The sequence below is a fragment of the Mesocricetus auratus genome, unplaced genomic scaffold, assembly GCF_017639785.1.
Source record: "Mesocricetus auratus isolate SY011 unplaced genomic scaffold, BCM_Maur_2.0 Super-Scaffold_100024, whole genome shotgun sequence".
NCBI classification, from domain to species: Eukaryota; Metazoa; Chordata; class Mammalia; order Rodentia; family Cricetidae; genus Mesocricetus; species Mesocricetus auratus.
Genome location: NW_024429205.1, coordinates 24759125 through 24782434, shown reverse-complemented (window position 1 = coordinate 24782434; position 23310 = coordinate 24759125). Strand labels below are relative to the sequence as shown.

At 44.8% G+C, this 23310-nt stretch overlaps 1 protein-coding gene across 3 annotated transcripts in view; it reads right to left on the bottom strand.

Annotated features, from left to right (window-relative positions):
- Positions 1-7036: 7036 nt before the first annotated feature.
- Positions 7037-23310, bottom strand: part of Ttc27 (tetratricopeptide repeat domain 27) — a 106333-nt gene continuing 90059 nt past the window's right edge. For all 3 annotated transcript variants that reach the window (XM_040730788.1, XM_040730789.1, XM_040730786.1), the window contains exons 17-20: positions 12757-12954; positions 11071-11182; positions 8598-8698; positions 7037-7252 (exon numbers count right to left, since the gene is read on the bottom strand). In XM_040730788.1, coding sequence (XP_040586722.1) covers positions 7130-7252; positions 8598-8698; positions 11071-11182; positions 12757-12954 — 534 coding nt within the window. In that variant the 3' untranslated portion in view covers positions 7037-7129. The remainder of the gene's footprint in view (positions 7253-8597; positions 8699-11070; positions 11183-12756; positions 12955-23310) is intronic.

Here is a 23310-nt window from a genome sequence, read left to right as displayed (position 1 = left end):
GTAGGGATGGATGGGGGTATTAAGGTTATATGGAGTGGAGTTTGGGTTTATATCATTCAATCTCACTTCAAGTCAGCGGTACACTTTCTCTAAAGTAACTTTGTAAGTTGCTAGGAGCATTACCTGAGAAGGGGGAGAGGAGAGAGAAGGGGAGAGAGAAAAGAGAGAGAGGGATGGAGAGAAGGGGAAAGAGAGGAGAGAGAAGAGAGAAGGAGGGGGAGGAGAGGGGAGGGGAGGGGAGGGGAGGAGAGGAGAGGAGAGAGAAGGGGAGAGAGAAAAGAGAGAGAGGGATGGAGAGAAGGGGAAAGAGAGGAGAGAGAAGAGAGAAGGAGGGGGAGGAGAGGGGAGGGGAGAAGAGGAGAGGAGAGGAGAGAGAAGGGGAGAGAGAAAAGAGAGAGAGGGATGGAGAGAAGGGGAAAGAGAGGAGAGAGAAGAGAGAAGGAGGGGGAGGAGAGGAGAGGAGAGGAGAGGAGAGGAGAGGAGAGGAGAGGAGAGGAGAGGAGAGGAGAGGAGAGGAGAGGAGAGGAGAGGAGAGGAGAGAGAATGCTCCAGCAATCACACTCAATGTGACTGCACTGCTATTGGTGTTTGAAGCTGTTCACTGGGAATATAACACACATTTGAAACAAAACACATCCAGCTCCATGAGTCACAGCAAAATAAACACATCAGCCATCACCCGAGTTAATGGAGATGACTTTGCTACTCCCTAGGGCCCTTTCCGTACCTCGCAGCCACCACCCACTCGAACCCACAAGAGCCACCAGCCTCACCCTGTGGTCACCATGGTTTTCATCCTTTACTGATTTAACACCAAGCAAGCTCAGTGAATAACGAAGCTCAATCCCATTACTTTTTGAGCTTTTGTTATGCTCACAGGAAACACATGACATGCAAATCTTTTTTTTTTTTTTCCACATCTACCTTCCTTTGCTCAGCATGTCTGAGAAATCCCTGATGACGCTGTGGCTGTAGGGAATTCACTTTCATTGGTGAAGACTATTCTACTGTATGGCCTAGTCCAGCAACTCTGCAGCTGGTAGACAGGTGAACCGCTTCTGCTGGGACCTCCCGCAGACAATGCTGCTGCTGTCACGCCTCTACAAAAGTGAGTTACAGTGCTCATACAGATACATCTGTGTAACATTGGGGGGGCTACAGGGTGTGCATATCTTCAAAAGGTTGTCAGATATTGCCCAAGGTTTTCCTAGAGTGTTTATATCAAGCTGTTACTCCCAGAAGACACTTCCCCTCCTCAGGAGCACATAGTAGGCACCACCACTTACCCATTAGCCATTGCTGGAGTCCATGGTCATCCCTGATTTTAACTTTCCATCACTCTGATGATTGAGTCTAAGTGTTTGTTTGTATTTTTATTTTTATAATGCTCATTTTTTTTGTTGGGTTGTTTTATTTTCTTTATTTTTCTTGGCTTATAATTGTCAGACATACACTCCCATCCTCTTTCTGGAGCTAAGCCCCCCAACCCCCCGCCCCCAGTAGCCCAGGCTGGCTCCAAACATCTAATCCCCCTGTTTCAGCCTCCCAAGAGCTGGGATTACAGAAATATGTCACCACGCCTGGCTCCTTGTCATGTCTTTAAACAACTTCTAACTTGAATGCAGTCTAATCTTTTAAACAATTGTCTCTGTCAACATTCTAGCATGGTGTATGGGAGGGGTTCATAGGCCCCACCCTCTCTGGGGAGCCCACAGTTAATGGCTGCTGGGTGACAGGGAGTCATTTTCTTCAGTGGCACAGCCAGCCACTCTTGCCCATGCTCCAGTAAATAACCTCACACCCATGGACTTGCAAATAAACCTAATTAAACTCAGTGGGTCATTAAAACAAATAAACCTAATTAAACTCAGTGGGTCATTAAAACAAATAAACAAAGACATAAAAGTGGGAGGGGGGCTTGTTAGGAAAAGGGGTCCAGAAAGTATGGGAGGGGACAACAGAGGAGAGCGAGAGAAAGGGAGGGAGAGAGGACGAGGGGGTATGATGCATGTGTGGGTTGCAGGGAACACTTCTGAGACATAAATCAGTCTCTGGCTAAGCGCTGTAGAATTACTAAGACTGCTTTATCAGCCCTGGCACTAGACGTCATGGGGGCCAATGATTCCAATAAGTAGTGTTGAAGGCGCACAGACAACAGAGATATTCTGCACCATTGTTTCTCAAAATACAGGGTTCCCACCCCGGGATTACAGAAACTGGAGCCACTGGCTGCTGGCTGCCCCCCTCCTGCCCAGAAATGGCAGATCATCAGCAATGCCCCCTTTCTCTTAGTCACACCGAGAATTACCTGTCTCACGGCTCACAGAGAACTTCACACGAGTCATCTGCAAAGGTGGAGACCCACATTTCATCGCTGAGGAAAGCGAGGTTCAGGGGCTCAGATGCGGCCACAGCTAGGAAGTGATGAAGCTGGGGCTTCAGTCTAGTTAATCCCGGGTAGCTAATTGCCCACTTCATCTTTATTTTTTATTTATTTATTTATTTTTTGGTTTTACAAGACAGGGTTTCTCTGTATTGTTTTGGAGGCTGTCGGTCCAGCCTGGCCTCGAACTCACAGAGATCCGCCTGCCTCTGCCTCCCGAGTGCTGGGATTAAAGGCGTGCGCCACTAACGCCCGGCCTCCACTTCATCTTTAAAAACAACCTGTAACACACTAGCTGTACAAACCAAAGGGTCCTGCCAATGGTACTGTCCCGCAGGGATGCCATGCTTTGACCATGCAGGCCCTCCCCGCTCTTGCCTGTACCTCCCCCTCCCCAGTCCTCGCCAGGCTCTCTTCTGACTTCTGGTCACCCATCCCCAGGATGTCCCCTTCCCTTCTCTAGCCTGGGTCCCTTCCTCTTTACCTAATAAAAAACTATCATCTCTACCACCCCTCCCTAACCCTCACCTTCAGCCCAGAAGCAGGGCAAGGTTGCTGGAGGAGCCCTGAAGAAGGATGACTCTTTGGTGCCAGGAGCCCTAGATGTTGTAGGGGAGCAGCAAGGACGGTGGCAGTGGTTACCGTCAAACGCTCTCTCGTATGCACTGGCTTCCTATTACATGTTTTGGTTTCCAAAGCCGTGTCCGCGCATCTTTCTTGACCAATGTTATTACATTACTGCTATACAATATGGGTCACTGACAAGCTATAGGTAACGACACAGGTCCAAGAGGTTGTGAGTCTCTGAGCTGCTTGGTAACAAGAATCTCCAGCAAGCACATGGCAGCGTGTAAGCACCATTGTGTGATAATACAGTTACTGACACTCATTTGAGCCCCCCAGTCTGGAAAAAGTTAGCAATGCGTGGGTTAGCCCCTTCCGTTGCCATGATTTGCCTTCCCCACCCCCTTTCTGGCAATAACATCACAAAAGATTAAAATATGGTTGAGAGTTACCATTCAGAAGGCCACTTAATAATATCAGTTTTCCGCCTTGTAGCCCTTGGCAGGCTTCCCTTTTCATAGATCACAATGTGGGCACGGGGCCAGGAGATGGTGAGGGTGACTCACAGGTCATTGCAGTTTATAAGTCAGAATAATAAAAAGGAAGGCAGAGCTGACATCACTGGCCAGGGAAAATTTTTTGGTGCTGTGTTAGACAAACTAATTACAGCCAGCTCTGAACGCAGCGGGAGGAGGACTCTGCCTGTTGAACAAAGTCAGCCCTGAAGTGGAGGGGCATACAACGGCCACAGAAAGTCATACTATGACACTACAGAAGGAGCCACAGGATGGATCAGCTCGTTGTTTCTCCTAAGGTCAAAGGAAAAGCCAAAACAAACTATGGGAACAAGTACTCTGTCACACAGGGGGAGGAGAACACATCACGACCAAGTAACAAGAATGCACACACAACCACGCACTGGTTTTAAACGGGCTTCTCTCTGAGTCACACATCTCGGCCACGGGGAACTGAAAACACAAAGGAAACATTAAGATAAGCTCAGCTTTTAAGTTCACTTGGTGAAGAGCGAACACAGCCACGATTATTATTAGGCCTTGGCTGTAAAAGACTGACTGAGAAGCTACCTTCCACCCACAGGGATTACGCTTTTACTAGTATAGCCTTGGGATTAGTGGAAATGTCTATCTAATGAATGCAGCTACTATATTTGAGCACATGCCTGAATAAGCTACGTGTTGACTGAAATCTATCTATTTATAAGCACGTCTGCATGTTGTGAGAAACGCAGCTGTATTTGTACAGTGAAGCACCCTCCGTTGAATAAAGGCTCTCTGCCATTTCATTTTAGGGCCTGCGGAATGAGCAGGCAGAAAGGAAGTGTGTGGCACCCGATTAGCAGATTTTACTCCTCACTCTCGGCCAGCAGGACTGCCTTACCTAAACAGCAATTTAGATGGACATGGATGTTATAAAAACAAAATGGAAAAGAAACCCAAACTCTTTTCCTCAGGTTCAGCGACAGCTTTAAACTGGTAGGACCAGAACTAGTTGTATAAACTGGGTAAATGGTCCCAGTAGCCCCAGGTAGCTGGGACCTGCGGGCTCCTCATAATCCTTGAACTACGTTTGGAATATAGGCGGCCGGCTGCACACATTTATCATCCATTTCCCAGTCCTGTGAATGAATGGCACTAATAGCATATCCAGCAAAAACAAAGCAGCAGGGGAACAACTAAGTCAGTTACTTCCCTCGGCATTTGGGGATCTCACTCAATGAGGCTTCACCTGACATAGGACTGAGGGCTCCACCCTTAGATGGGCAGAAATAGTGTAGAAATACATAGATTAGTAGTTATGGGTTAATAATTAAGACAGAGACAGTCAATAAGAAGCCCAAGCCACCGGCCAACAGTTTCACAATTAATATAAGTCTCTGATTTATTTGGGGCTGACGCAGCTGTAGGACCAGGCTGGCGGCAAGGACCACTGGTTACAGAATAGTCTCTAGGGCTGTGTAGTGCTGAGTCCTCCACACCCCTCCTCATCCACAGCTCTGCCTCCCAGCCTCAGAGGCAGCTCTCTAAGCATCCCCAGGTTTGGCTTTGGGTACCGACAAGGGATCCTTACTAACTGGAGTTTATTTTCACCCCTCTGCCACTAAGGACCCAGGTACTAAGCTTCCTCTTTGGGAAAAGGCTGTCGAGGAATTCCTTAATTAGTAGTTCTAACAAATCATTTGCTATTATCAACTGAGACCTCACAGGATTTCTCTTGGGGAACTTTGAGTGAAGAAAGGCAAACTGTTAAGGTGTCCCACTGTTAAGAGAGACAACGAAGCAACTGATGATTGGGCAATCCGGCATAAGCAGCAGGGGAAACTCTTCCCAGAGTGTTTGCCCTGAGTATCCTACAGCTGTCACAAGCTGACCCGACAGAGCTCCGAGAGTGAGAGGTGATGGCTGGAGTACACCAAGAATTCAGTGACTTACACTGCCGTTGTTATCCTCACTTGGGAACCGTTATCTTTTCTATTCCTATAGTTGACAAAGCAAAAGAATGGTTCTGGAAAAGAGGCATTAATACTAGAAAGTCAAAGTTGAAACCACAAAAATGAAGACATGTGGAGCTACGGCATTTATGCTGAACCTCTCCAGCATCAGTAGAGGGCTGCTGCTGAGACCTGGCATTGCAGGACCTCTTACAGCAGAGCTGAGACTAGTGAGTCGAGCAGACCATCATGCCACACTGCTCCCTTTCCTGGTTTTGGTCTACACCCCTAAAGGAAACTCTTTTGAGAAAACACCCCCTGACAAAAGAAAAACAGACTCAACACAGCTATGGAGAAGACTGCTCCAACCATAGGACCATCCTACCTTGACGTCAAAGGAGAACAAACTGAGGGTTTCAGTCTTTCCCTTGATTTCAGAAACGCCTGTCCTTTGGGACATCTTCTTTCTACCCACTTCTCTTTCCAGCTGGGTTCCCAGCGAGTACTGACAAAGAGCTCATTTAAAACCTTGCCCCACCCACCCATTCCCACCCACCGTCAACAACCCACCTATCTATCCCACTGTTCATTCATCAGCCCAGTCCTCAATGGCTTCCCTAAAAGATCTAAGGAGACCCTAAGTCATAACTCCTGTTACTACCTTGTTTTATTGGAATTTTTAAATCGTATCGTCATTTACAGGAGGAACTATAGGACATACATATCTTTTGCCTGTGAAGGCTGGTATGATGACAGAAATGAAAAGCAGATGGTTAAGGGACTAGTGTTTGGAACTGGCAAGCAGCCATAAGCAAAAACCATTCAGAAAGAATTTTTTAAAGACCCTCTCAGTGTTCAGACTACTTTATGTTGGTGGATCATGAAGTGAAGTCAGAAAGAAACCAGGAGTAGAAATTATTTACATCTTATAAACAAGAACATGGAAAATACAAGAGACAAGGGATTTGTACACAGGACCCAAAATTGAGCAACTCCAGGCAGGAACCTAAGCACTCGTTTTGACGTTTGCTGCACTGGGTTAGGAAGCTCTGCTGCTGCACTGTGTGTTCCCACCAACATTACTAAGACAGCGTTTCACTCCGACACTCCTGTCCTATGGCACCGCTCCTAGCTGTCTTCACCCACAATGAGCTCAGTAACAATGTCTTTGGTGCTGGCAGTATAGACCACGAAGAGCTAACAGCCCGGGTCCTAGTGGCTAGTGGTGGAGTCCTAATTGGGGTGTACCACTTCTTTTCTTGCATTGTCTTGATTTGGAAGTAAACCACACTCACATTTCCAACTTAGACAAGCCCAAGCCTGTGATGCCAACACAAATCTCCACAAGTGTAAATGTTTCCACTCCCAAGTCCATTCTTTTATCATTTTTGGACAATAACGTGGCCAAGATAATGTAGTGTCTGAGGGTCCCCCACCAGCACCATTTGCACTAAGTTTTTCCAAGGAATGATGCACTCATGCTAGGCTGGGCAAGGATGATCCCTGTGCTGGCCCCGTGTGCTGGAGCTCCTCGAGGTGCAAACACCAAACTTACCAATAAATAGGCAGAGTATAAACAACCTTTCTGTTTAATGAACTTCAGAACTGCAAACATCTGAGAACATCACAAAACTAGCCTGTTTGCCAGCAAGCAAATTTATTTTAAAGTACACAGACACACAGGTATTGGAGGAATTCAAAAAGGACAAAGTGCCTTTGTCCAAGCTACTTGGTCAGTACTGGTTCCGAAGCTGGTTGCTTCGGTCTTGCAGCTCATCCAACAAAGCAGCCAGAGCTGTTATTTCATTGGTTAGGTCTCCAAAGACTTCTCCAGTGGCCACATCTGTAAAACTTTGCTGCAAGGTAAAAACAGTGTGACCATCAGAAGATGAAAATAACCTCTAAGCAACCTAGATATATCAAATCAACATAGCAATATAGAATCCCAGCACTCCTGGCATGATGCTATCTTAACAGTGCAGCAACAATGCAGTGTTTGCTTAGACCCCATAAAGGAACAAACCTAATCAACAAATCTGAAACAGTGTGCCTGACCTTGCAGATTCAAGAGATCTCCAACTGTATAGCACAGTGGTAGAGGACTTGCCTAGAGTGACCAGGCTTTGCTTTGGTCTTCATAGAAACTGCCTTAAATGCTGATTGCTTTTGTCAATGTTATACAATAGTAAGTAACTGGATGAATGAACATCATTCATCCAAACAAAATTCTACCTATTGTGCATGCCTGGTGAGTCAGGAATCACAACCAAGAAAATCAGTTTCAGGATTTTAGGACCACAGATGGGCAGGGAGGAGAGGCAGGTTTGCATATGCATACATGTACATGTAACAGGCATGTGTCTCACTGCCGCATGCTGTACATCTTTTTCATACAAGTTGAGTAGATTTGCACTCTGAGTAGCACTTCCTAACAGACTGACATACATAATGCTGCAGTGTGCTGAGTAGAAACATATCTTTTAGGCAAACAACTTGAACACACACAGTATATTTCCAATAGGAATCATTGTGTTTATAAGTCACAATGAACCTGCGTTCCTTCTCAATGAGGGAAGGAGGAACAGAAAGAAACTGAGGCTTAGAAAGAATGGATAATCTGCTAAGCATCAAACCTGACTCACAGCTCCACCCACAGCTCTCATGAAAAACTTGGCAGGCTTATACAATGACAAGGAGTTGACAACAGAGGGGTCACTCTGTCCTGAGAGGAGATGCCTTGATGACCTGTGAGAGAGTCTATTTAGATTTCGTACAAACTTACAGTTTCTGTGTGTGCATTTGTATTGATAAAGCAGTTCTTTGTTGCAGGGTGGGGGTGGGGTGGGGGCTCTCCAGTTTATTTCCTGAAGTCTCTAGGCAGGCAACAGAAGAGACCTGTGCAAACCAAGGCTGCCTCAAGCTTTAACAGTGAGCTCTACCCATCTTCACTTTGTAACGTGCAATTCAGATTACCAAACCCAATTCAAAACTACAAAAAGCAATTTTTTTCTGATACAAAACCAGAGATGGTACCCCCATCACATTCAAAAGGTGTTTCCAAGGAGACATGCAGAGGCAATTCTTTCCATTTCTGAATGAGCCACTGGGGCCTAATGACAACAACCTCTTTTGACACAGGAGTGACCTGAGGCTGATGACCTTTGGCCCAACGGTTTTAATGAACTCACAGGTCATTCTCACCTTCACTTTGGATAACAAACCCCGCAAATTGAGCCGAACTGAAGAAAGTGCCTGTACAGCTTCCTGGGGCCTGGACTTGCTCTCACTGCATTTTATAGCCACTGAAAGGTAAACAGAAGAGAGCACTGTAGAGATGATGTCTGTGGGTTCAAAGCAGCTATTTACTAAGAGTTTGCAGTCATCTGCTTTAGAATTTCACTTCCTCCTTCACCTTCTCCTTGGCGGGACTGAGGACTCAAACCCAGGCCTGTGCGAGCTGGGCAAGCATTCCTCTAGCACCGAGTCACACTCCGTCCTTCTTTATACAGGAGAGGACTGCTAAGGAGAATTTTGAAGGAAATATACGCATTCAGGTGAGTTACATTAGGCAGGGATCCCACACATGCATGCACTCACACATATATACACATCCACGTGCACACACTAGTGAATTAGGCAGACAAACAAACCCTAACCAGAAACAAGGAAAACCAAGGATGCTGCACATCTCAGTGTGGATGTCCCAAGTCACTGAGGAAGACTCATGGTTGTGATCTCACTGGCCCAGCAAAGCGACATGCCAGATGTGCCAAGCTCAAGTGCCTGCTGTGTTTTATGCCCAATTTTACAGCACTCTGGGAGAACTGGCACCAACCATCTGCATGTGTTCATGTAAAGACTGTGACCAAGGCCAGGCACCCGGGCTCCTGAGCCATATCTGGCATCAGCTCAGAAGGAAATTGCTCTAGAAACTGCCCCAGTGTTCTGGGGAGACTTGCAACCTGAGGGGAGCATGCACCTCCTTGGAGGAAGATGGCTGTTCGTGCCATGCAGGAACAAGTGAAGACCTCCGCACTAACTGGTGCCCCGCCCTTCCACCGCTCTTGCTTCTCTCTCAGTTATGTTCACGAGCTGAAGAGAGATGCCTCAGGGGTTAAGAGCACTCGCTGCTCTTCCCGAGGACCTAGGTTCAGTTCCCAACCATCTAGTCACCAGTTCCAAGAGATCTGATGCCTTCTAGATTCTACAGGCAATGCACTCCAACAGGCACCAAGATTTATAAAGTGCTGTATTTCCTTTTCAGTGTGAGCGTGTGTGCGTGAGTGTGTCAGCTTGTGCCTGTGGACTGCCAAGGGTAAACTTTGCCATGGGCTTTGACATGACAAGGACAAACACAGCATTCCTGGGCTATGAAGACCTTGTGCCCCGGTGCTGCCCATGTGATGGTCCAGTCTCCAGAGTTCTCCCCGCCCTGCTGTATGAATGCCTTTTGAGAATGGAATTGAGATGGGAGCTGGTAGAATGTGTGCCCAGGAGGCCAGCACAGCCCATAGAATTGCAGCCACCCCCAAAACAGCCTTATCCTGAAATCACCTCTAACTTTCTACCGTGTCTGCTGCTGGCTAGGTGGTCCAGGAAACAGGACAGTTACATTCTGCCAGTCATAGATCTGAAGGGCCCTGAGTAGAATTATCAACTACTAAGCCCATTCTGAACCATCTGAATGCTCTGTGACTCCTTTACAGACACTTAAACTTCATCCCTGTCCCTCACTTTCCTCTTCGAGTCCCCTAGGGGCCAGTTCCTCTACTTCACAAGACACAGGGCAGGGTGGAGAGATTCCTGCTTAAGTGACAGGTAAGTGCTATGAAGTACTGAGAAGCTCTTGCTGACTCCTCCCAACAGCACAGGTAGGTATTCTCCCATCTCACCCAGCAAGCACGTGGTTATGGTGGTCCTGGAGCATTAGGGTCCCTGCTTCCAAAGCTCTGCCCCTTCTCACTGCTCCTTGCTGCTCCCACTTGCTGTCACTATCAAGGGCAGGAAGGAGGCTCACAGTCCTTATGACTCTGTTCTCAAGGCTGCAACTTTATTGATTCACTGAAACTGTATTCCCAGGGCATAGCACACCCACACCCAAATATCAATGTAATAATGCACACTGAATTTAGTCAGTACTTTTTTACAATACAAGAGTGGTTTAAGCCTGAACTATATTTATCTTACAAACATTTTATAATAGGTAAGACTATCTCCCCTCCAAATTATAGACCCTAAATATCCCAAAGACAGGTATTACAGTGTACACACATACACACACACACACAATGAACATTAAGTACCCCAGAAATCTGCATGTTCTGATAATCTTTTTGGCACTCCTGTCAGTTAAGGAAATGTTAGTGATTTTCCTTAATACAACACAACAGACTCTATGGGCAGTAAAAAGGCTTCTTGGGAGTAAAACTACTTCACACCCTAAGGGTTCTAGCTGTCACTCACTCAAGCAGCATTTAAGCCTCTGTCCTGAGTTATCTCATGTGCCTATTACTCTAGTGCCTACTGAGTTGCATCTTAAATGTTTCTGAATTAAATACAACAACTTCAATATATTGGAGTAATCAGAAAGTACCTGTAATGGTACTTTGGTTTCTGACTAACACTATTTTATAAAGGAAGAATGCATTAAAATATGATAATGGATATCAAATACCGTGTGCGAGTCCTATGGCTCTTTGTACAACTTCCTTAAATGCTGTAGCATCTTTCTCCCAACAACTGGACTGTGTGTCACACTTGTATGCCTTCAAGAGACACTGGAATGCCTAGGAAAACAGAAAGAACAATATTCAAGATAACAAGATGAATTCACATTTCAAATTGCTTCCTGGAAGTCATATGGAACTAATTCCAAACTGAAAGCCAGCATCCGTATCGTGAGGCATCAAAGAGTGGGCAGGATCACATCCAATAGCAACAGACAACTTTGAGAAAGCAAGGGTGTTACCTGGACAGCCACCTCTCCCAGAACCAGAAAAACACAAGGCCAGTGTGCAGATTTCCTCCAGCCACCAAACTGAGAGATGCAGAAGGAAATAAGACCTGGACTTGGTAAAAATTATGGGCTGGCTAACAGGTATATAATTTCACAGATGTTTAAAATGTTCCTTTGTTTCATCTTAAAAATTCTTGGTGGAGAAGTGACAGACAAGAATGTTCTTATTTTCTTATATTTTTGGTTGTGAGCCTAGCCTTCAACAGCTGAGTCACCTCTCCAGCCCAGAGTGTCCTTATTTCCTGAAGCATGCACAACCCAGGGGAAATGGAAGGACATAACGTAGGAGTGTGTGCGTGCAGCATGAGGCAAGTGTTTTGTGGGCCAACAAGGCCATGGCTGAAACCAGCTGTGTGGACAGGAGGGGAGAACAGCTAAGAGTCCCACAGATTAGCTGGACCGTGGCTAATTCCAAACCCACACAAGGCGTACATTTGATTTGCTGTGATCTTTTGAAAAAAAAAAAAACACAGCACAATGATTCCAGCTTTGGAAATTCTGGGCTCCTTTGGGCCTGAAGACAAGAGGCTAACGACACACTTGAAAAAAAAAAAACACAGCACAATGATTCCAGCTTTGGAAATTCTGGGCTCCTTTGGGCCTGAAGACAAGAGGCTAACGACACACCTGGAGTAGGGTTAGCAACCTACTGCCCTGCAAGAAGGGAAGGGCAGGGTGCCCCTGCCAAGTGTCACACACTTGCAATTTCCTCTCCCGTCTCCTTAGTTAACTTTTTCCCTATTGTAGCCTCATCTCAGATCTAAACGCTCTTTTTGTTCCGTCTTTAGCCACTAGCCTGTGGGAAGGGCATGGGGCATCTGATTGCTGCAGATCCAGGAGGGGCAGCAGGACAGGGAACCTTCTTCAGCAAACAGAATGACTACTGCAGAAAAGCTCATGAAATGTAAAATGAGGAGTGTTGCAAGTCTTAGCAAGCGCATAATTCAAAGTACCTAAGACTGAATTTGAAGGCTGGAGAGATGGCTTGGTCAATAAACTACTGCCTAGTCAGCACAAGGACCTGAGTTCAAGAAAGAAAACGACACAGAAGCACGTGCTTGTAATCCCAGCACTGGGAAGGTGAGCACAGGGGGACCCAGGTGTTTCTTGGGACTCTCTTGGTATCCAAAAAAAAAAAAAAAAAAAAAAGTGGATGGTGCCTGAGGTTGTTATCTGCCATGTGCATGAACACACACACTGAATTTAGGCATATTAGTTTCATGTTTCAGATTACTGACCTCATCCTTCACTCTATTATTCTACCCATGGTGGCAAAGACGGGGGCCCAGGACAGACAGAGTTCCACCGCCCCTGTAGTGGCAAAGACGAAGGCCCAGCACTAACCTTCTCATTCTCTTCAGGCTTTTCGCTCTGCCCATTTCCATATAGATGAGCATACAGTCTCCAGATTTCTCCATCGTTGGTCACTCTTGACGTCACTCTGCCGAACAACTCCTGCAGCTTGCCTTTGAGGCTGGAGGCAACGTCTCCACTTCGATCAGTCACACCATTAACCACCGCCCTGACCAGAATTTTAAGGACCTTTAAAAATGCACAGAAGAAAACCCTGAGCTAACAGCCATCAAAGTGTAACAAAAGCCCAGGGCTCCGCTCAGCCATCGGACAGTGAATACTGCAGCCTTACTTGGACATCACTGTTAATGTTTTAAAAGTGAAATAAAAGTTGAGCGTGCATTCTCTAGATGTTCCCTGCCAGGCTCCTCAGAGAGCTCTTTTGTCACAGCCTTGTATCTGGAGCTCGTTTCTTCTTTCTCTCTGAAGAGCTGACCCACACTTTCAACACGTTTTTCAGCACATGGAGCTTCAGCCAGGATTCTCTCCAGAACCCCAGGATTTTGCTTGAATACCTACTGGGTGGGTCAGCCAACATCTCACACCCACCCGTGCACCTTTAAGATGCTTCCCTTTCTTACAGTCTCAACGTGAACAATGTTTGCAGGCAGAGTGAGTACCAGCCTAATTTCTTTTCTCCCAAACGGAGCAGATTTGATTCTGCATTCCCTATGAATCCTATGTGTGGAGAGCTGCGCCACACCGCGCCTCAAAGATGGCGCCGGCTTCCGCATTCCACCATCCCGACGGTGAGTGCGCTCGGTAATAAACAACTCCTTATTTGGCCTGCTCCCATCCCGCCGGGGTCACGCCATCATCATCAGATTGCTTATGCATTCTGGTGAGCCTATGGCTTGCACACACGTGGCTGCTCAGGGTTGGCTGGCCTCGGCTATTTAGGGAGCAGGAGGGGTTTTTCCCGTGGCTGCCTCCACGTTGTTTCAAGGTTCCTGAATAAACCGCTGATGAGAAGGATTCCTGAGTCGCGTCTTCCTTGCTGGTCGAGGTAGTCGTGACACCTATGTCCAGCCTCCTCTTCCTTAGTGAAGCACTCATGACTTTCACCTGCACTATGGTGACGTCATTCTACTGCTGCTTGAAGAGGTCTCTAAATGTCTAGTGATAAACAGCCAGTGCACTGGCATGTAACCCTCAAAAGGCATCTCTTCCCCCTTCCACTCCTCCAAGTCAGCCTGCCACTTAACAACTTTATAGAATACCAGGTTCTCAGATTGTACCTCAGAGTTTGGAACACTGGTTGGTGGTTTATTTTTTAATTTCATTTTACATTCCAACCACAGCTCTCCCTCCCTCGCCACCCCCCAGTCTATTCCTCCTCATGGGTAAGGGTTCCCGTGAGGAGTCAACATAGTCTGGCACAGTAGTTTGGGGCAGGGCCAGGACCCTCTCCCATGCATTAAGACTGAGCATGGCATCCCACCACAGGGAGGGGGCTCTAACAAGCTAGCTCATGTACCAGGTTTGTACCTTGGTCCTACTGCCAGGGGCCCCCCAGCTAGTCCAAGTTTCACACTGTCTTCCACATATGGAGGGCCTAGTCCAGTCCCCTGATGTCTCCACATTATAGGTCTAGAGTTCATGAGTTCCCATGAGCGTGGTTCAGCTGTCTCTGTAGATCTTGACCTCCCTTGCTCATATACTCCCTCCTCCCTCTCTTTGACTGGATTCCAGGAGCTCAGCCTGGTGCTTGGTTGTGGATCTCTGCATCTGGTTCCACCAGTTACTGGGTGCTGATTCTATGAAGGGAGTTAGGGTATGCACCAATCTGATTACAGGGGAAGGACAGTTTGGGCATCCTCTCCACTATTGCTAGGAGTCTTGGCTGCAGTCATCCTTGTGGATTTCTGGGAGTCACCCTAGCACCAGGTTTCTCCCTAAGCCCATAGTGGGCAGTAGGTTAGACGCCCACCAGGAGTACATGGAGATGTTCATTTTACTCTATTACCAGCACTGAATGAAAATCTGTGAAAAGCGTTCTATAAAAGGTATTTTGTTGTTGTTTTGTTTTGTTTTTTGAGACAGAGTTTCTCTATATTGTTTTGGAGGCTGTCCTGGAACTCGCTCTGTAGACCAGGCTGGCCTCAAACTCACAGAGATCCGCCTGCCTCTGCCTCCCGAGTACTGGGATTAAAGGTATCACTGAAATGAAATCTCACCACTTCCTTAAACATTCCCAAATGTTTATGAACTAAATATATTTCCTTTCCAAGAAATTAACATTTTTCTTAATGTGCATTGACCCCATTTCCCCCAATATGAAAGTTTTATTGTTTACTATAAACTAATGCATGTAGCTAGCTCCTCTGAGTCCCAGCCCCCGACACAGCTTGAAAAAGCAGCGAGTTGCTGGGCGGAGATAGTAACTAACGAAGTGGCCAGGGAGGAAGGGAGGCACGGGAAAGTCCAGAGACGGGTGCAAAGCAAGTAAAACTGTGCCCTGTCTTCTTTCAGCTACGGCCTATACGCCACGTGCCATCAGCATGGCCCAACTGCCGCATGCACAGAGCAGTGCAAGCTCAGTGCAAGCCAGGTACTACGTGAGCATGTGAGGGGAAGGGCAGGCAGGGGTCCTCACAGGGCATCATCACAGATGATGAACGCGGTATAGCACACGCCTGGCAGAGGACACAGAGATCAGGTGAGCACGCCTATGACCCGGGACACCAGCAAGAGCCCCATTGCAGTGTTAGCCCCTCCCATCAATACACATCATCAGACTACCAGTATTTTGAGGGGAGGATGAGCCAACAGGGAATAAACCAGGCCACTGAAAAGAGCATGCAGAGAGAAACTGAAGGAATGAATGAGATGCCCAAGGGAGCCCTACTACAAGGAGGAAGACTAGCGAGGTAAGCGGGAAATTCCAAACCAGGTGAAGAACCAGTGGTCAGCAGCACGTGAAGAGGCTGATGCTGGGCCTCTGCAGACACGGACACACCCTGTCAGCTGCCTTCACAGGGAGACAGACAACACTAAATGGCCTGGCTGAGTTAGAAACAAGAAGGACTTCCCTCCAAATCCTTAGGAACATGACAAGCTAACACTCCGATTTTGGATTTCTGGATTCCAGAGCTGAACTACAAGAAGAGACTTCTGCATAAGACAGCAAGTTTGTAGAAATTTGTTACAGCAACTCTAGGGAGAACCAAGACAATGTGGGAAACACTCAAGTAAGTTCTTCCCAGGCCTGGCTTCCGTGTAAGAAATCACAAAATAATGCCACCCTCAGAGTCTGTCTCCTCAGTGGCTGGTGACCCCACACTTCACTCACTGATCAGAAGTTTTAAATGACAAACCTCTCCATCCTTTATGATTTCATGATTATACATGCTTCCACCACCCCCAAGCTCATAAAAATATCTGCCAAATTTTCCCATAGTACTTTTACGGTTTTGCCTGTGTGACGATGACAATGACAACTATTTTTACATGCACTTGCAGGCACCAGGTACCAGGCCACACTCATTACATGCACCAACTCATTTGATCCTCACAACACTCCTTCCTGTGAGACAGCTGTCATTTCATCTCTATCTTATGAAACTGAGGCATGAAGTGGTTAACTACCTGTCCAAGGTGGCATGGCTAGTGAGTCATAGAGAGGTAGGGACTAATCAGGCTGCCTAATTTCCAAGTCTACATTTACCTACAGTATCATTCTGTTTAGAATTCAAATTTAAATATTTTGTCCATCTGAACTTATTTTGGATTATGGATGGATGCAGATCTTAAGTGTTTATTAATGTCGGCTAACTACTTTGTACATACTGAATATTCTATTTTTATAACTCAGACTTTAAAATGTGTTGCTATTATGTACTACATTCTCATACTTATTTGAATGTGTTCATGAATTCTACATTCAGTCCCCTTTCATCCCTACAGCAGATGTTAACTCTTTATATCATAAAGATATTATTAGCTTTTGCCTTTCTTATTTGTTATAAATATTTGTCACATGTTTTTTAATGTGGTCATAAAAATTCCTTCCAGTTTCCCTTTATTGCCTCAGAGTTCGAGAACTTTAGCAAGCATTCTCTTCCATTCCTAATTTTTCTAGAAGACAAAGTATTTGGCATACATTTGGAGTTCATTTGGTGCATCATTAAATAATCTAAATATGTATTTGAAGCCTGGATTCTTAAGAAATGTCAAAAAATGACAATGATGTAGTTTACTGTGATAAATATGGGACAGAGAAATAACTATCTAAATGAATCAAAATCACATTCTAGCTTTTCGCCAATATGGCGCCGACAGTGAAGACATTAGTCCCTGCCCTCCCATGGCCAAAGCCTAAGCAAAGGTTCTGAGAGAAGCAGAGAAGGCAGCACTGAGAGGAGCTACAATCAACTACAAAAAGAAGATGCGTGTATCACCCACCTCTCAGCCCAAGACCCTGAGGCTCGTGAAGTAGTTCAAGGCCCTCTCAAAAGCACTCCCAGGAGAAACAAGTGTTTCCCCTGAGCACTGAGTCAGTCATGAAGAGACACAAGTCGAGACAGCGATTCCATTCATGGGTGTTCCATGCAGACGACAGGGTCAACAGGCACCAGATCAAACAGGATGTTAAGAAATTCTATGACACTGATGTTGTCAAAGTCAATACTCCTGATGGAGAGAGGAAGGTGTGTGTTCAGCTGGCTCCTGATTCTGATGCTTCGGATGTTATCAACATAACCAGAGCCATTTCTACTGAGTCCACCTTCTATAGTTTTCAGCATACAAGTATTTTTTGGCTAAATATTTATTGAATATCTTCTCTTTTTGAATATATTATAAATGGAATTGGTTGCGCAATTTCCTTCTTAGACTGGTGTCTCAGGGTTTCTATTGGCTTGCTCAAGGATTGGTTAGCCTGTTCTCTTACTACATCCAGGACCAATAGCCCTACAGGCCAATCTGTTGGAGGGAATTTTCTCAAGTGTGTTTCCCCTCCCCAATGACTCTAGCTCCTATCAAGCTGACAAAAAACTAACCAGGACAACTGGATATTGTTGATATCTAAGACATAACTGATTTTGTACTGGGTGGCTTTATGTGTCAACTTGACACAAGCTAGAGTCACCAGAGGATGGAGTGTCAGCCAAGGAAATGCCTCTAGGAAATCTACCTGTAAGGCGTTTTTCTCATTAGTGATCAGTGGGTGGTGCTATACTTGGGCTGGTGGCCCTAGTTCTATAAGAAGGTGGGCTGAGCGAGCCATGGAAAGCCAGCCAGTAAGCAGCATCCCTCCACAGCCTATACATCAGCTCCTGCCTCCAGGCTCTTCCTCTGTGTGAGTTCTTGTCCTGACTTCCTTCAGTGAGGAACAGCAACTTGCTTTCTGCTCCTGGTATTTCGTCACATCGAGAAAACCCTGACTACTGTTACTTTGCTGAGTTAAATAAGTTCTAACAGCTTCTGTGTAATTTTTTATGTGAGTCTGAATATAAGATCTTGTAACTGGCAAATATATTCTTTGGCTTCTTCTCTTTCTATGGGGCTTATTTATTTGGTCTTCTTGTCTAATTACTCTGGCAACAACCCTAACCCCTTTGCTAAATGATGTAGTTTCCTGCTGGTCCTGGTTTGTTGGATACTTCTATCAGGAAAGGGCCTTGGATTGTGTTAAAAAGCCTTTTCTATAGCAATTGAGATGATCGTGTACATTTTAACCCCTCATTCTATTAATGTGTCACATCTATTTGCATATGCTAACTAATGCTCAAATTTCAGGAATAAGTCTCACTTGGTAGTAGTCTATACCCCTTATAATATGATACGAAATCAGTTTCACAATATTTTGGTTTACATAATTGTTCAAAAGGAATTTAGGTTTGCAGTTTTCTTAAGTCTATTTCTGGCTTTGATATCAAGGTTACATTGGTCTTATAAAAATTCAGTGTTGGGGGAGGGTTCCTTAGATGTTTGGTAGAATTCAGCAGGGAAGGTCCTAGGTTCCAGGCTTTTCAGGGGTGGCAGACATTTGATTACTGATTCCATCTCCAAGCTAGTTACAAATCTAGTCAGATTTTCTTCTTCTCTGTGAGCTAGTCTTCATAGGAGCCCTTCAATCCCTCTAGGTTTATCTTCCCTTTGGCCAACAGTGGTTCACAGTACTTACTTTACTTCTACAACTGTAGCAATGTGTCCCATTTCCCTTCCTAGTTTCAATGATCTTTCTTTCTTAGTTCATCTATCTAAAGCTTTGTTAATGTTGTCATCGTTTTTTAAAAAATTACCGTTTCTATTCTCCATTTCACTTCTCTTCTACTCTTTATTGTTTCCCTGGTTCTGCTAGCTTTGGGTTTGTTGACTTGTTTGTTTTTTTCTTCATCTAGTCTGGAAGCAGAAGCAGGTGCGTTTCTGTGAGCTCAGGGTACACTGTTCTACATAGTATGATGAAGGGCGGTCAGGACTACACAGAGAGACCCTGACTCCAAAACAAAAAGATCAGCTTTCCCAGGTTTTAAAGTGAATATATACAGCTAGCCATAAATGTCCAACTTACCTAAGACCTAATGTTATATTTCCATTTTGTCTCTAAATATTTTCTGATTTTGAATCTACTTTCTTAGTGTTCTAATGCTGTGAAGAGACACCATGACAACAGCAACTCTTAAAAAGAAAGCATTTCACTGGGGCTGACTTACAGCTTCAGAGGTTGAGTTCATTATCATCATGGCAGACAGGCACTGCAGAAGTAGCTGAGAGTTCTGCATCCAGATCCTCAGACAGCAGGGAGAGAGAGAGACTGGGCCTGGCTTGGGCATCTGAAACCTCAAAGCCCACCCAGTGACACACTTCCCATTCCAACAAGGCCACACCTCCTAGTCCTTTCAAGTAATGCCATTCCTGGGTGACTAAGCATTCAACTCTATGAGCCTTTGGGGGCTAGTCTTATTCAAACCACCACATCTACTGATTACTTAAAAGTATGTTGTTTACTTTCCACAATTCTGTAAATTTGTTGATTCACTAATGGTTTTTCCACTTCTATTTCTAATTTCACCCTGTGAAGTTCACAAAAGATATTTTATAAAACATTCCTTCCAAATCTATTGAGATTAATTTCAGAATTAACGTGTGGCCTCTTCTAGGAAATGTCCATGTGCACTTGAGGAAAATATGGAAGGCATAGTCTTAGTTTGACAGATATATATGAGTGTGTATATATACATATATATAATATTTAATAACATGAAAACCTTTTGCTTCTGTAATTTTGCAGATGTGCCTTTCCATTGCTTATGTCAATAAATTAAGTCTAGATACTGTGTGTGCCCCATATATGAACTAAATTCTTTAAGTGCAGTAGGTAACTATGGAGTTACAAACTAAAGGTAAAGAGCTTTTTAAAGCATGTAGAAAACAAAGTAAAGTTACACCCTTACAATGCTTATGCATGATGTCTAGTATGACCTGTACTTCCTCATCTGAGTTATTATCTAATATTCTTTCACTTCAACCAAATACTCAACACTCCTGCCAGAACCTCCTAAAGAGTAGGCTTGGGGTAACAAATCCTTTGGATTTCTTAAAAATCTCTAAGAATGTCATAATTTGTCCCTCATTTCTTTGTGCATTTTTGTTTTTTGAACTAAGTCTTGTTAAGTAGCCTGAGTTGCCCTCAAACTGTGATCCTTCTGCCTCTGCCTCCTCAATACTTGGAATACAGGCACACCACCATTACTAGCTACTCAGCTTTGTCAGATATAGGATTCCTGGTTTGGTGGGCCTTTTTGTTGTAAACTATATAAAAACAACATCTGTTTTTCACCTTTGTCTATCCCAGACCAAGCTTGAGGAATACACCAAGTGCAGCTCTCCAGAGAGTGGAAGGCCTCACACAATGAACAGGTAATCCTAACACAAATGCTGGAGAACCTTGGCAAAAGAGAACACATGTCCATCCTGTTTCTAGCACTAATCTTGAGTCCTCCGCCAAATGTCATCGCAATCTTGGCCCCGCTGCAGAGTTCAGCCCTCTCAATCCTGGAGGTCTTCGTAGCAGGAAGGAATAGGACTACCTTGGGTCCTGTTATAAAAACTTCCAGGAGGGCTTCAGGCCAGAAATGAAGCAATTTCCAATTTCCCTTATTTGGCTAACTTTGCCCTCCACTTGGAGGTCTCCAAATAAGATGTTGATTCCTGGACTGATAACCCTAACTTTTGGCTTCTCCAAACCCCAATTAGGAGAAGATAGCCAGTTTAGCATGTTCCGTGGTGTTCCTTTCCAATAACAACAACAAAGCAAAGCAAACAAATAAAACTCTGAAGAGTTGTGGCAGTATGGTACTAGGGAGATGGTTTAAGTCAGTAAAGCTGCTTGCTGGAAAAGCATGAAGCCCTCAGTTGGAATCCGCAGCCCCAGGCCATGTACCAGGAGTGCTGGTGTGACCTGTAATCCTAGCACTAAAGAGACAGAGACAGGAGGACCCTGGGGTTTGCTGGCTACCTATTCTTATCAAGCACACAGTTCCAGTTCATTGAGAGACCCTGTCTCAAAAAACAAGATGACAAGCCACTGAAGAAGACAACCAACACAGACCTCTGGCCTCTATAGGCACACGGGTGTGTATGGAATCACAGACAGACAGACAGACAGACACACAGACAGACAGACACACAGACACAGACACACACGCGCGTGCACGTGCACACACACTCATGCTCTTGGTTAAAGAGGCCAGGTCTCAGGCCCTGGCTGCCCTGCTCTCAACTGCCTGTCAGCTAGAACACATCAACTTTATTAGCTTAGCTTGCTGAGCCTAAGATCCCTCGGTAGTAGACTGGAGATAGCATCTATTTTCCAAAGCTGTAATTATACAAAGTGGATCTGTTTCCTCTCTCTTTTCTCTCAGGTAATACTCAATCATCATTTATCCTAAGACTTTAATTTGGTTGGCAACTTGCCCTGCTGTCCATCAATAGCACCTTTTCATGATTCCAAAGAAAATATCAAACAGAAATCTGCACAAAGAATATCAATATACAACTATATACGATAGTTATGTGATACTTGAGAAAAAAGCAACAGCGAACTGTGGTGACAGAAATGTGAAAGCAATTACTTAGCTGGGGTAGGAGTGGTGCCTCAGCTGACTAGAAAGGGACATAAGAGGACTCTGTAGTGACAAATGGGAGTCATGGTTATATTAGAATAAACAATAGTCAAAATACATGAAGCCAAAAATTGTGCATGTTTTATTACAAGTAACATAGTTTAAGAAAATTGTGTTAGAAAACAGTTTACAAGCACACTAATCTGATGAGGAAATAGCTCACATAAATCTTCCCACAGACATCAAGGCACACTTACATGGGATTCCACCGTTCTTTTCCCACTAACTATATACAGTTACTGCAATAGTCCACACCTTGAAGAATTCTTAGTGTCCACTCCAAATACTGTGTGGGCTATAAAGATAATCTACGTTACGTGGCAAGAATATATTAAGCACTCAATATGTGCTAATCCCCTAAACATATTAATTTTAACATGTAAAACTGAAATTCCTTTTCCAAATGATTGTCAAATACAGTGGTCTGAATGACAATGGCCCCCAAAGGCTCACAGGGAGTGGCACTGTTAAGAGGTGTGGCCTTGTTGAAGGAAGTGTGTCACTGTCCCAGTGTCTGTCTTCCGTTGTCTGTGGATCTGGATGCAGAACTCTCCACCTCTCCAGCACCATGTCTGCCCGCACACTGCCATGCCTGCGCTGACTCTACTGAATGGACTACAATCTGAAATGTAAACCAGTCCCAAATAAACGCTTGCTTGAGCCCGGCATGGGGACGCGTGCCTTTAACCCCAGCACTCAGGAGGCAGAGGCAGAAGGATCTGTGAGTCAGAGGCCAGCCTGGTCTACAGAGCAGTTTCCAGGATGGTTATACAGAGAAACACTGTCTTGAACTACCCCCTCCCCATAAAAGGTTTTCCTTGATAAGAGTTGTTGTGGTCGTGGTGTCTTTTTCCAGCAATGAAAACCCTAACTAAGACAAGTTATCAAAAATAAGTCTAAAAACAAGAAACCAGGAATAACAGAAGCATCCACACAAGGATTAGTGCACCCACTACTCACTAGAGTAGAAACCTGGAAACTGAACAAGAACGAATTACAAAATCAAAGTTCAGGGTTTAATGACCAGTAAGTAGGAGAATGTATGTAAACACAGATGCTTTAAGTGCAGATGTCAGAAACAATGTGCTAGGTAGTGTCTCACAGAATGCTCTTCCAAGTTTTATCAATCTATACTTCACTCATAATGAAGGCTGAAGAACACAAAAACAAATTTGTACAGGTAATAGGCCCACCCACTTATATCCTTTAAAAATACTAGAAGAAAAAACAATAGTTTACACCATTGTCTGTATTATGATAAATACAAATTTATATGTTCTATATACTCACTATGGGAAAAAATAAATCACTATAATCCATGTCTATAAAAAAGTATAAGAGTTAGAACCATCAAAAGTACACAGGAAGGAATTTCAAAGCAAATTAAAATAGAATGGGGTCATTAGTGTCAAACAAA